Source organism: Vitis vinifera, chromosome 4, assembly GCF_030704535.1.
Source record: "Vitis vinifera cultivar Pinot Noir 40024 chromosome 4, ASM3070453v1".
NCBI lineage: Eukaryota > Viridiplantae > Streptophyta > Magnoliopsida > Vitales > Vitaceae > Vitis > Vitis vinifera.
In genome coordinates, this window is record NC_081808.1 from 1,621,840 (window position 1) to 1,634,739 (window position 12,900).

General features: G+C 35.6%; 1 protein-coding gene across 1 annotated transcript in view; it reads left to right on the forward strand.

Annotated features, from left to right (window-relative positions):
- The window catches only part of LOC100254166 (myosin-15), a 33,412-nt gene that overhangs the window by 19,159 nt on the left and 1,353 nt on the right, over positions 1–12,900 (forward strand). Inside the window, exons 19-38 of the mRNA XM_002281579.5 lie at positions 1,595–1,655; positions 1,833–2,010; positions 2,384–2,589; positions 2,757–2,876; positions 3,164–3,262; positions 4,354–4,575; positions 5,572–5,711; positions 6,024–6,135; positions 6,287–6,337; positions 6,416–6,505; positions 6,701–6,871; positions 7,109–7,261; positions 7,999–8,175; positions 9,485–9,622; positions 11,876–11,946; positions 12,040–12,139; positions 12,227–12,283; positions 12,368–12,424; positions 12,557–12,637; positions 12,723–12,805. Of these exons, the coding sequence (XP_002281615.2) occupies positions 1,595–1,655; positions 1,833–2,010; positions 2,384–2,589; positions 2,757–2,876; positions 3,164–3,262; positions 4,354–4,575; positions 5,572–5,711; positions 6,024–6,135; positions 6,287–6,337; positions 6,416–6,505; positions 6,701–6,871; positions 7,109–7,261; positions 7,999–8,175; positions 9,485–9,622; positions 11,876–11,946; positions 12,040–12,139; positions 12,227–12,283; positions 12,368–12,424; positions 12,557–12,637; positions 12,723–12,805 (2,367 nt within the window). The remainder of the gene's footprint in view (positions 1–1,594; positions 1,656–1,832; positions 2,011–2,383; positions 2,590–2,756; positions 2,877–3,163; positions 3,263–4,353; positions 4,576–5,571; positions 5,712–6,023; positions 6,136–6,286; positions 6,338–6,415; positions 6,506–6,700; positions 6,872–7,108; positions 7,262–7,998; positions 8,176–9,484; positions 9,623–11,875; positions 11,947–12,039; positions 12,140–12,226; positions 12,284–12,367; positions 12,425–12,556; positions 12,638–12,722; positions 12,806–12,900) is intronic.

The window sequence follows — 12,900 nt, forward strand, 5'->3', positions numbered from 1 at the left end:
AACAAAGCCTTACCTCGTTCCAATTTGGCCAACCCTAGCTTGCCTTTTAGTCCCCAAGAATTCGCCCAGAGACTACCCAATCTCTCCAAGTCGTCTTCCTCCTCTTTTTCGGATTTCCAGCTCACGACGAGGCAATGCTCCAGCTTCTGTAAGTTGCCAGCAATCTCCTCCCTTGTAACCCTCATCTTGATTGCGTTTAGGCCATCCCAATTTGTCCTTCTGACGGCTTCTACGTATGATTTCGCCGGGTTAGCTCTTCCGACAGTCCTTACCTCCTGCACCTCTGTTCTTCTACCGGCCATCTCTTCCATTTGACTTACCATCTCCACCATAGCCGTCCACCCTCTTTTGCCCCTTCTCCCTCTCGGTAAGAATATGCAAAACCTCTTTCGTTCCAGACCCACAACCCCCAATCTTAGATAAACACCCGCTCTGTTGAAACCCCGAGCCAAGGTATACAGCTTACCTCCTTCTTTCCATTCCTTTTCCCATCGCCCTTCTTCATCGTCACGAATACAATGGATTAATCCCTCCTTGAAAAGCCCTAAGCTTTCCAGCCCTAATCGAACCCATGTCGAGACCCCACGTTTCTTCTCCACAATGCGAAACTGGCGTTTCCCTTTCCTATCATCCAGGGCAAGTTCGAAGGTCTTGGATTCCACCTTGAAGCTACGCCGTCGGCTCGCCTCGCCGGTCTCCTCGTCGTCACCGTCGCACGCGCTCTCACGCTCCCTCTCGCCCTCTCTCTCTCTTTCGCTCTCTCTCTCTCTCTCTCCCATCGCTTAATTTGACTGGCACGTCAAAAGAGTTTTTGTTTTGACATTAAAAATAAATGGGGTGGGTATGGGAATGTAGCATACCTGCTCGCCCCGCCCCGTTTAATTTTTTAAATAGGACGGGGATGGGAATTGCTTTAAATAAACGGGGCGGGGTTGGGAGGGGGGCGCCCCGCCCCGTTGCCATCCCTAATTTCTTTCAATTGCTGGCAGGGGTATATTAGTTTTTTTCTTTTTTCATTTTCTGTTCACCTCTCTTTCTCTCTTTCTAAAATAAAATTTAAGATGATTTTAATTTGTTGACCACTTAAGCTTGAAAACTCATCAATATTCCAGTTGTTTTAACTAGGGATTACTCATCATTGTCTGGATGTGTGCACATTCACACTGTTTATCATTTGGCCTCCATTTTCTTCATGTCTGGCTTGTAAAAATCTTTGCTTACTTTGCTGCTGCGCACCTAATCTTTTAAGAACACGGAACTGGCTTTTTCTTCTTTTTGTGGGGGGGGTAGGTTGTTGTTGGACAACAGATGCCTGACAGGATGTGATGCTCCTTTAGAGGCACGTGTGTTTTCCTATTGCATGTATGGGGGGTTGGTTCTGTTTTCCCCTTGATTACTCCAAGGTTTGGATGGATTAATAAAAGGTTAAATTCATGGTTTTAGTTTCTCTTCCATATAAATAGGGTCCTTTTTTCTGTTTGTGTGTATATGTATATTTTTAAATAAATATATTTGTTTTTGTCTTTTTATAATTGCACCCAGGTTTTTTTTTTCTCTTCTGGGAGTTTTTTTCTCTTAATTTATATTTTTGCAGTTTTGACGAAAGAACTACGACGGAGAAAATTCTGCTGAAGCTAAAGCTTGAGAATTTCCAAGTATGCTTCCTCCAATTATGCAATTAGGTTCTTGCTATTCTAGATTTGTTTTGTTGTAATTTTGTTTGGTCCAGTTGCTTAGATATTTTTTTGTGAATTTTCTTTTGCTCTGTAATTTGCTGGTGTTGGCTGATAAGTTTCTTGTGATTTATTTGTGTTCCCTCATTTTTCTTTCAGTTGGGAAAGACCAAAGTGTTTCTTAGAGCTGGGCAGATCGGTGTTTTAGACTCCAGACGGGCTGAGGTTTTGGATAGTGCAGCCAAACACATTCAGGGTCGATTTAGAACATTTATTGCACACAGGGATTTTGTTTCAATTCGAGCAGCCGCATTTGCACTCCAAGCATACTGCAGAGGTTCTTTTCACATACCATAATCTGCATGTGAAATTGTAGAACTATTTTGCCTGGCTTTTTGAAATTTTAGATTAGTGTTTTCTGTTTTTCATGAACTGTAGTTATTAACATCCTCTATGGAGAAGAATTTTTCTTTATTCCTTGAACTTCTTAATAAACACTTCTGTTATACTAATGATATGCACCACTGCTATCGAGTCACCATCTGTCTGTACCATATTGCCTGCACCAGCAACAATCAAAAAGTGCTACCCTCAAATCTTCCCTTGCTTTTATGCCTCCGTAGTGTTATCACTTTTCATGTTTGAACATCTTATCAGTTATCACCCATACCATTACAAACCCAACCTCAACTAGAAAATATTTTGTGCAGGATGTCATGCTCGGAATATCTATGCAGCAAAACGACAGGCTGCAGCGGCTCTTTTATTACAAAAATATGTTCGCAGATGGCTACTGAGGAATGCTTATATGCAGCTCTATTCTGCTTCTGTTCTTTTACAGTCTAGCATCCGTGGTTTCTCAATTCGTCAAAGATTTTTGTACCAAAAGAAGCATAGAGCTGCCACTCGAATTCAGGTAAAATTGTTTGGGTATGCCAAATATTTTTTGTGAATTACTTGAAACATGTGGATGATGTGGGTATTTTTTATTCATATTGATTGGATTAGGAGTCATTGAGTTGTGATTCTCTGTATACAATGTTTGACTTGTATCACCCATTGACATTTAATAAAATCTTGTAGGCTCAATGGAGGATGTGCAAGGTTCGATCAATTTTCCGCAATCGTCAAGGTTCGATTATAGCAATCCAATGCCGATGGAGGCAAAAACTGGCAAAAAGAGAGCTCCGGAAGCTTAAACAAGTAAGAAGAAACATTGCTTGCTTATATTTTCCAGTTGCATCCAAAGCAGGAAGTAATAAGAAATGATTGGACGTGGATTGATTTAGTTGCTTTTACAAAGTCAGTGTTCTAATGACTTGATTTGTTTCGTTTATTATTAATTAATTTGAAGTTTGCGTCCATTTACAGATTCTTAGTTCTTCTCATTTATGATATTAAGTATCACTGTTATTTAATTAATTTCTAATTTTTCTAAAATTTTTATGTTTTCTTTGATTTATTATTATATAAAATTTTATCTTTTGCAGGAGGCAAATGAAGCAGGCTTCTTGCGCTTGGCAAAGAATAAACTTGAGAAGCAGTTGGAAGATCTCACTTGGCGTTTGCAACTAGAAAAAAGATTACGGGTATGGTTTTTCATTTAGCAGTCTTGTTATGATTAATTTATATTGCTGAAAAAATTTTAAGCAAGTGTTTTAACTCATTTTCTTGGTTGTCCCTGCATTCATTATTCAAGAAAGAAAAATTCATTAGTATATCTGGAAGTGACCTTGATGTAGGACAATCTTAGGATGGTTGCCTATACTCAAAGTAGGTGGACTAGGGTTTTTATTTTTGGGGTGTAAGGAGAGGAACGAGGAATAAAGTTTTGGTAGACAAAAAATAAAATAAACAAATAGAGAGAAAGAATAAATGACAAAAAAGATGGAAACCTTAGAGTCTCACTAAGACTTTCTAGGAGTCTCACCTAGAAGAAAATCAATGAAATCTCATCATTGAGGATTACAACACTTGCAATGAAAAAACATAATATTATTAATATTAATCAATTCATTGCTTTAATTTACATCGATTAGCCTTATTTACAGGCTTCTCTAAGAAATCCAAAGTCTACTAGGATTTTAATAACCTATTATGACTCTAATTCTAATTATATTATAGCCTAACTAGCTAATTCTAATTTGACTAACAAATACTAATCTTAATTTAATTCAAATTAATACTAATTCTAATTTAATTTTAACCAATATTAATCCTACTTAAAGTTTATTTATGTCTTCCCTTTCCTCCTTGAATAAACTTTAAAAGACTTTCCCCCATCAAACCCTCGTCAAGCATTGAAATTCACTGTGATTGCCTTGTATCTGCAATGTGGTAAAGTTGCTTATGCATCTTTATTTTGTTTAACAACAGTTGAAGATCTTGTTGGTTTCTATATATCTGTCTGCATGTGTGTGTGGGTATTTGGGTGTCTGTGTTTGTATCTGGGACGTGGTGGGATTTTTGTTTGTTAATCAACAGAACTAGTTGTCTTCTCTTTTTGCATGCTGCATGTTTTTTCTTGCAATTTGTTACGTATCTCATGACTAGATTATGTCATATTTCCTTTGATAGGTATGTCTAGGTTGTTTCATGTATTCATTCATTTCATTGTTATACTCATTACTCATATAGCTACATGGATGTTAACTTTTGGTTGCTCCATTGTGGAATGCAGGTGTCTAATGAAGAGGCTAAGTCGGTAGAAATTTCAAAACTTAAAAAAGCATTGGGAACTTTGAACCTTGAGTTAGATGCAGCTAAATTGGTGACAGTTAACGAATGTAACAAGAATGCAGTGCTGCAAAATCAGTTAGATTTATCATTTAAGGAGAAATCTGCTTTGGAAAGAGAACTCATTGGAATGACAGAATTAAGAAAGGAAAATGCATTTTTAAAGGTGAGCATGTATTAAATTGGTTACTTTTTATCCGCTTACATTGCTTTGAGGTTGATAAAATTTTGATACTTTCAACCCTTATAGTTGGCCCCATAGTTGTTAACTATTAAAACGTATTGTGTATCGCGAGTTTTTTATTAGGAAAAAATTTAGAAAAAATATGCTTATATGTGCATGCATATTTGAAGCATGAAACATAGAATAATATATAACCAATTTCATGAAAGATAGTAGGATTTGAAGATTTTAAATTATATCATGCCATGTGAAAGCATTGAATACTTGAGTTTTGAAGAGTTCAATTTAACAGAATACGAGTTTAATGTGTAAATTCATCGCAAAATTTACAAAGCAAACTTTGTAAATTTTTAGGTTTTTTAGTTTTAAATTTTACTAAGCATATGTACTCTATATGTATTGTTGATAGATATGTCTTTATATGTCACCTTCAAAGTTTGAATGCTTTCTATTCACAAAACAGTCTCCGGTCGACTAATCCTTCCTAATTCACATCTTTGTTGAAAGAATTTCTTTTGTAATTCCTTACATAATGATTCATAAAATACTGGATCCCCACCTACACAAGAAAACTGTGTATTAAGTAAGAGTTTTTATTCATTCGTTACCATCATTTTTAATATTAAAATTCAAATGAAAATTCTTCAATATTCATTGTAAGGATATATATATAAATCATAAGATATGGCATGGATTGTGATATGTATTGATTTTTGTAAAAAATCATGAATCGTGTATCATAAGTTTTTGACAACCATGGTCAACACAACCTTGGGAACCTAGTTTCATTAAGAAAGAACCTGATTCAAATGTTATGAAAATCATTGATCTTTTAAAATTTTCTACAATATCAAGTGATATGACATGCTTTTTACAATATGGTTGAATTCACAAAACATTATGGAACTCACTTTTTTGTTATTCTTTGACCTAGAGGAAATTTTCTCCATCTTAATTGGTTGTTTATTTTCTCTGCAGAGTTCTTTAGAGAGCTTGGAAAAGAAGAACTCAGAATTGGAGTTCGAGCTTATCAAGGGTCAGAAAGATAGAAAGGATACCTTGGAAAAGTTGCACGAAGTTGAGCAAAAGTGTTTGCAGTTTCAGCAGAATTTACAGAGGTATTGTTTTGCCTGTTAAAAGTTTCATTTTTATAACTTGCAAAATTTTCCGCTTGAAAGAAATAGTACTTGCATTTGATGATTTCTCTTGGTTTTTGTGTTCTCTGGTTTTGGGATCGGCATTCTGTTATAATTACCTTCCATGTAAAATTTTGGAAGGTTATTGTGCGGTGTTCATCTCATTGCACTGATAACTGTTTATTGATAATGATGTTTTGACCTAGTTATTCTATTTCAAATATGTTATTCAATTTTTGATCCTGTTTTTTCATCTTAAAATTGAGCGTTCTTATAATCATTTTCTGATTACAGTTTGGAGGAGAAGCTCTCAAGTTTAGAGGATGAGAATCATGTACTGCGACAAAAAGCATTGACCCCTTCTCCAAAGAGCAACCACCCTGGATTTGTCAAGTCATTTTCAGAAGTAAATCTCAAACATGCATATATAATTCTTTTTGGCATGTTTTATCTATTAGATACTTGATTAATCAGTGTTCAGTTACTAGTTGCATGTCAGAATACATTTTTATTGACTTGGATGTTATGTGTTGACCTCTTATTTTCTTATGAAACAGAAGTACACTGGTCCTCTTGCCCTTGCTCAGTCTGACCGGAAGCCTGTATTTGTAAGATTTGATTTCCATCAGTCCTGTTGAATATAATGGCACATCTAATGATATAAGAGTATATTATTTTCTTTGCAGGAGTCTCCCACACCTACAAAACTAATTGTTCCTTTTTCACATACCTTATCTGAATCTCGCCGATCAAAGTTTGCTATTGAAAGGCATCCGGTATCTTCTCTCGTCTTATTACTTATAAAAGTTTCAATTTAGATTTTGGAACTGTAATTAATAATTGGTGGTAGGTTTCTTGGTAAGTAAAAAATTTGGTTATCTGAAAGCGCTGACTGGTAAAATTGTTCTTGTTACTTTGATGGCTGCATAGATTTTGCATTTTTAGGGCCTGAAATTAAAATTGCTGTACAGGAGAACCATGACTTCCTTTCGAGTTGTATTAAAGCGGATTTGGGGTTTAAAGAAGGCAAACCTGTGGCAGCATGTATCATATATAAATGTCTTCTTCACTGGCATGCTTTTGAATCTGAGAGGACGGCTATTTTTGATCATATAATTGAGGGAATTAATGAGGTTCTTAAGGTGATTTATTCGTTCCATAAATAGTTTTATTGTACTGCTAACTCTTGCTCTTCAATTGATTTTTCTATTGCTCACTTTAAATTCTGAGGCTAAGCTAATTTTGTTCTTTTTCTTGATTGGCTTTTAGTATATCTCGTTAGGAGGTTTTGATTCCTTAATTAGGCATAGGATACATCATGCATAACATCATCTGTCAGGATTTTAAACTTTTAAACTACACCATCACAATTGCTTCAGGTGGGGGATGAGAATATCGCATTGCCATATTGGTTATCAAATGCCTCAGCGCTGCTATGCCTCCTGCAGAGGAATTTACGATCAAACGGTTTCTTGACTACAATTTCTCAACGTTCTGGTGGATCTTCTGGGATAACAGGAAGGGTTGCACAAGTGAGTTGTGTAATTATATGCAAATTTTATATAAGTGAATATGTTGTATTATTTTTTTATGGACTATTCTTGTTTTATTATTTTGTACACATTTTTTTGAATTGGCACTAAACCAAAGTCCTCGGATTATTCAGCCTGTTGAGACCCCCATAAAAAAATATGAAGAGGCAATTTTTTTCTAGTATAATGAAATGTAGCTAGTTTGGAGCAGTAATATGTGGAAAAAAAAAGGTCACAAAACCATGTGAAAATTGGGGCTGTTAGCCATATTAAGATTTGATTTATGCAAATGATTTAGACTGGTTTGGATTGAATCTTGATTGTGAATGAGTTGAACACGAACTCAGACAGAATTATTAATGATTTGTTCTGTTGGGAACTGACTATGTTATATTTATTTTGAAATAAACTTGGGTTTTCTTATATTGATACTGAATTTGACTACTTTTATTGAAAATGAAAAATGTACTTATTAGATCTACACCTTTTTAATGTTCAACATCTCTGCATGTCTATTCATTTATTTTGTTCTACAAGTTCATGATATTTATAATAAATTTGATTTCAAATAGATGGGTAGAGCTAAATTTAATTTTCTGAACTTGTTTTAAAAAGTTGTGTTCCGTTCTTAATCTTGTGTATGTTCAATTATTGTGTTACATGTAGTTTTCATTATTTTTGAACTTGATTGTATCTTGTATGACAATCATCTGATCTCCATCAGTTTTCTTTCTCAGAGTCTAAAATCTCCTTTCAAATATATTGGGTTCGATGATAGTATGTCCCATGTTGAAGCAAGGTATCCTGCTATACTATTCAAACAACAATTAACGGCTTGTGTGGAGAAGATTTTTGGCTTAATTCGTGATAATTTGAAGAAAGAAATATCACCGCTACTGGGTTCATGCATTCAGGTGGGGGTGCTTTCTTGATTTCTTTCTTCCATTTTTTTGGCTGGATTAATGCTTGACAGAACACTGCTATTCAACAACAATTGAGGCTACCGTCAATTTTCTAGTTGTGTTATTTTTTCCTCTTTCTTTTTAAAATTGTTAACTGTTGTCCAAATAATAAAATATATGGATTATTTAATAAATGAATAATATAAAACACACAAACCATGGGTTGTGAAAGTAGCATAAGAACGATGAATCACAAGATATCTTGGGGCTGACAGTAATGATTATTTCGTGTGATAGTAGAACAAGAACAATGACTCACATGATGTCTTGGACCCAGTGTTTTGGAATCTGTAGATTACAAATGCTGTGGGGATAGTGTCCACATGATATGTTGGACTCAGACGGTTATGTCTCAAAACAATGCCATGGGGATTCAACGTGAGCCCTTGAATCTGTAGATTACAAATGCTGGGGGGAGGGGTAGATGGGCAGTTTTGTCTCAAGACATGAAGGGGTGTCTGAATACATACCCTCTCATGCTGGTGACTAGCTTTATCGTTGGGCTGCACATATGTGGGCCCAAGACCGAGCCCAAATTTGCTTATAAGTCAACTAAATGTTGGTAAAACCATCTTCCAGCTAGAAAACTTCTGATATGGGATTGCCTTTTCTTTTTTTCTCATTTTTCAAAATTTTTTTCCTATGATCAAATAGGTCATTTTGAGCTTTAATTTCTCATTCATTTATAAATGGTTTTGAGCATATAAATATACTATGTTCATCTCTCATAGAGATTGAATGCATTCTAATGTGCTCTCACTGTAAAATACCTATGGGACTCACTTAGATTTTAGCTCAAAGGTGCCTTTTTGTCATTTTTTTTACATTAACCTCCACTCTTCTATCATAGTGTTCCTTCAGCTAAGACTCTCTGGATGGTAGTTGATTAGCTCATGGAAGGGAGTGTATTTTCCTTTATTTTAGGAGTTAGCTCCTCAGGAACCTAGGCCTTAAAGACAGTAATTACAAAACCATAGAAATTGTAGTTTGCAAGAGAAAAAATATGCATGTAAGAGAGAGGAATTTAGATATATGTTTTTTTTTTTTGTTGTTTTCTCGTGTCTTGAAAAGTTTTATGGGAATATTCTCTTGTTAACAGGTTTAACCTCTTTGAGGCTTAGTACTAAATCTAAGATTTAGATGTATTACTTGTGTGCAAGTATTATTTTTTAATCACTTAGTTCTGTTTGCTCATTTTAATTACAGAATTTTTCAGCAGTTAGGACTTTAAATATAATTTTATTTTTAAATAATTTTGAAGGCACCAAAAACCGTTCGACTACATGCTGGAAAATCAGCTAGATCACCTGGAGGTCTTCCTCAGCAATCACAAAGTAGTCAGTGGGATAGCATCATCAAATTCTTGGATTCTCTTATGGATCGTTTACTGGGAAATCATGTATGTGCTACATTATTTTTCCTCTTATCAGTTTCATTGAATTTAATTATTATCTCAGAATACGTAGTTTTTCATCATGGAGTTCCAACTTTTATCAGTATCTGTTATCTTGTGTACATGCCACCTCCAGAGCATGTCTCTAGTGATGGAGAGCATCAGTTGCCTAATTATGGTGTATCTCCAATTGTCATAAATGTCTTAGCATGATGAACTAACTTACTGTGATGGCTAAGAAGTGCTCCATTAGCCTGTTTATTTAAATAGTGGGACATAGAAATGCTTCATCACGTATAGAGAATGTTCTTAAGTTAAATGTACAGTTGATTTGTGAGCCATAGATACAAAAGTAAAACAAGAAAGGGAGTCCTTGTAAATGGAGAAACTTAAACAAGAATATTTGTCTCACAAGAATAATGAAAGAATGAAGGAGGACTAACGAAGCTCGTGGGACGTTTGGAGTGGGGGTTTGGAAGGAGATTATGAAGGAGGCAAATTGGTGTTGGGATAACATAAAGTTTAAGGTGGGGAAGGGGACTAGAGTTAAATTCTGGACTGATCAGTGGTGTGGCAATGCGGCGTTGTCCCAAAATTTCCCCTAGTTATTTGCCTTGGCGGTCCATAGGAATGCAACGGTCAATGAAGTGTGGGACTCAAGCCTTGGGCAAGGAGGTTGGAATCTCAGATTTTCTAGAGATTTTAATGATTGGGAGCTGAACTTGATAAGAGACTTGCTTAATATGCTGAGGGACTTCAGAATATCTTTAGAGGAGGACTCAGTGTTCTGGAAAGGAGGGGGTCATGGCATTTTTTGGGGTTAAGGATGCTTATAATCTGCTGGTTCTCCCCAATGCCTGTGCCTTCCCGAATAAATGCATTTGGGTGGATAAGGTCCCAACCAAAGTTGCTTTTTTTGCTTGGGAAGCCACGTGGGGGAAGATTCTCACTTTGGATAGGCTTCAAAAACGGGGGTGGCAGCTCCTTAATCGCTGTTTTTTGTGTTTTTGTGAAGAGGAAAATGTAAATCACATTCTTTTACACTATATAGTGGTAAGAGTCCTCTGGGAGATTGTCCTTGCCCTTTTTGGGGTTCAGTGGGTGTTCCCAGATTCAGTTAAAGAGGTGCTATGTAGTTGGAGGGGCCCTTTTGTGGGGAAAAAAAGGAAAAAGATTTGAAATTCTATCCCGTTGTGTATTTTTTGGACGGTATGGAAGGAAATGAATAGATTAGTTTTTAGGGGGGGTTCTTTAGTTATACAGAAACTCAAAAATTCTTTTGTATGTAATTTGTGGAGTTAGACTAGGGTGTACATTGGAAAGGAGTCCTCTTCGCTTTTAGGCTTTTTGGAGTGGCTAGCGGCCACTTAAGGGTTGGTGAGGTTGCTTGTTTTTTGCGTTCTTGTTTTAGGCTGCTATGTATACTCTCTGCATGCTTTGTGGCTTTTGGCCCCTTAATATATTTGTGCTTATCTATAAAAAAAAAAAAAAAAAGAATAATGAAAGAATGACACCATGACGTGTTAGTTGAAATCTTTGCTAATGACTCTTCCTGCTATATTTTTTTGGCCTTTTTTTTTTTTGGTTTGTTTATGGTTCAGTTTCCTTACAAGGGTTTTCAGTTTCTCCAACAGGTAAGAGTGGAGAGAATTTGTTTTATTTTGAAGATAGGGATAAACCATCACTTTATTGCTGCTGTTGGGCATTGTTCCTTGTCCATTTAATTATCTTTTTTTCAATCACTGTGAACCACATGCTTATTCTTTAGTTGTTCCTATCAAACAAGGATATCAGAAGATTTGTTGGGACTTGTGAAAGAAAATAGCAACATTCTGGGCTGACTGGTGCATATGCAACTTTATTAATTACTACCCAGATGTTATGATTGAAGATTTAGGATAAATTTTAAGACATTTGCCTGCATACATTTTAATGCTTTTGTGGACTTTAATGATGCTACTCCAGAGATGGTCTGTCTGTGGTACAAGTATTTCATGTTCCACTTCTGTTTGAATGCATGATTATTCATATGTATTTTATTTAGATGATAAAATAGCCGATGATCAAACCCTTTGCTAGTATAAAAGTTGGCCAGCTAAGAGGATTGGATCTGGATCCTGCTGGCAGCTGCAGATGGATCATTGTTACTGTTATGATATTATATCGAAATTTCCTTATTTTCATCTAAAAATATGTTCTGATTAACTATTGATTATTATGTTCATTTTTCTCATTTTGGGGCAAACGATGTATGTGTAGGTACCCTCCTTTTTCATCCGGAAGCTCATTACGCAGGTTTTCTCATTCATCAATATATCACTATTCAATAGGTATGTAATCATGATTATGGAGCTTCTCATTGTATTCTTGACCCTACTCATTGGTTTGTAGATTATGTATTGAGCTGAAATTTTTTATCTCAGTCTTCTACTAAGACGTGAATGTTGCACATTTTCAAATGGAGAATATGTGAAATCTGGTCTAGCAGATCTAGAAAAATGGATAGCCAGTGTAACAGAGGAGGTAAATATGATGTATCTTTGCTAGCAATCAACTGCTATGCAAATTGGATTTTATTTCTTTCTGGGTCTAAATCATTGTTATGTATAGTTTGCAGGAACATCCTGGCATGAGCTAAACTATATTAGGCAAGCTGTTGGGTTTCTGGTATGAGCCATAAACTTGGTGATTGGGATCTTTAAAACTTCAAACCTTAATCTCTTATACTTGTATATTATGCATATTGTTTAGGTGATACATCAGAAGAGGAAAAAATCTTTGGAAGAGATCATGCAGGATCTTTGTCCGGTATATTCTTTTCAAATTTGCTCAAATTTGAAATTTCCTAGTTACTAGCTCTCTGTCTCTCTCTCTTCATCATTTACTTCATGAAGGCCAATTTTGGAACTCATCCTCTTGGTAACTCAATCCTTTGGGCAGGCATTGACCGTTAGACAAATATACCGAATTAGTACTATGTATTGGGATGATAAATATGGCACTCAGAGTGTCTCAAATGAGGTAAGTTTCATTTTTGGTCTCTTTGACTACTTGGTAAAAGAGGGTGTTGTGATGTTCTATATGTCCTGAAAATTTTGGTTAACAGGTGGTTGCTCAGATGAGGGACATGTTGAATAAGGACAATCAGAATCTAACATCAAATTCATTCTTGTTGGATGATGATCTGAGGTAAGCTGCTTGTCTCTATCAAATTATTTGTTAAGAATAGCTAAGTTTTTTCGAAGTGTATAACCATGTTTCTGAATAGTAATCACTAAAAAGAT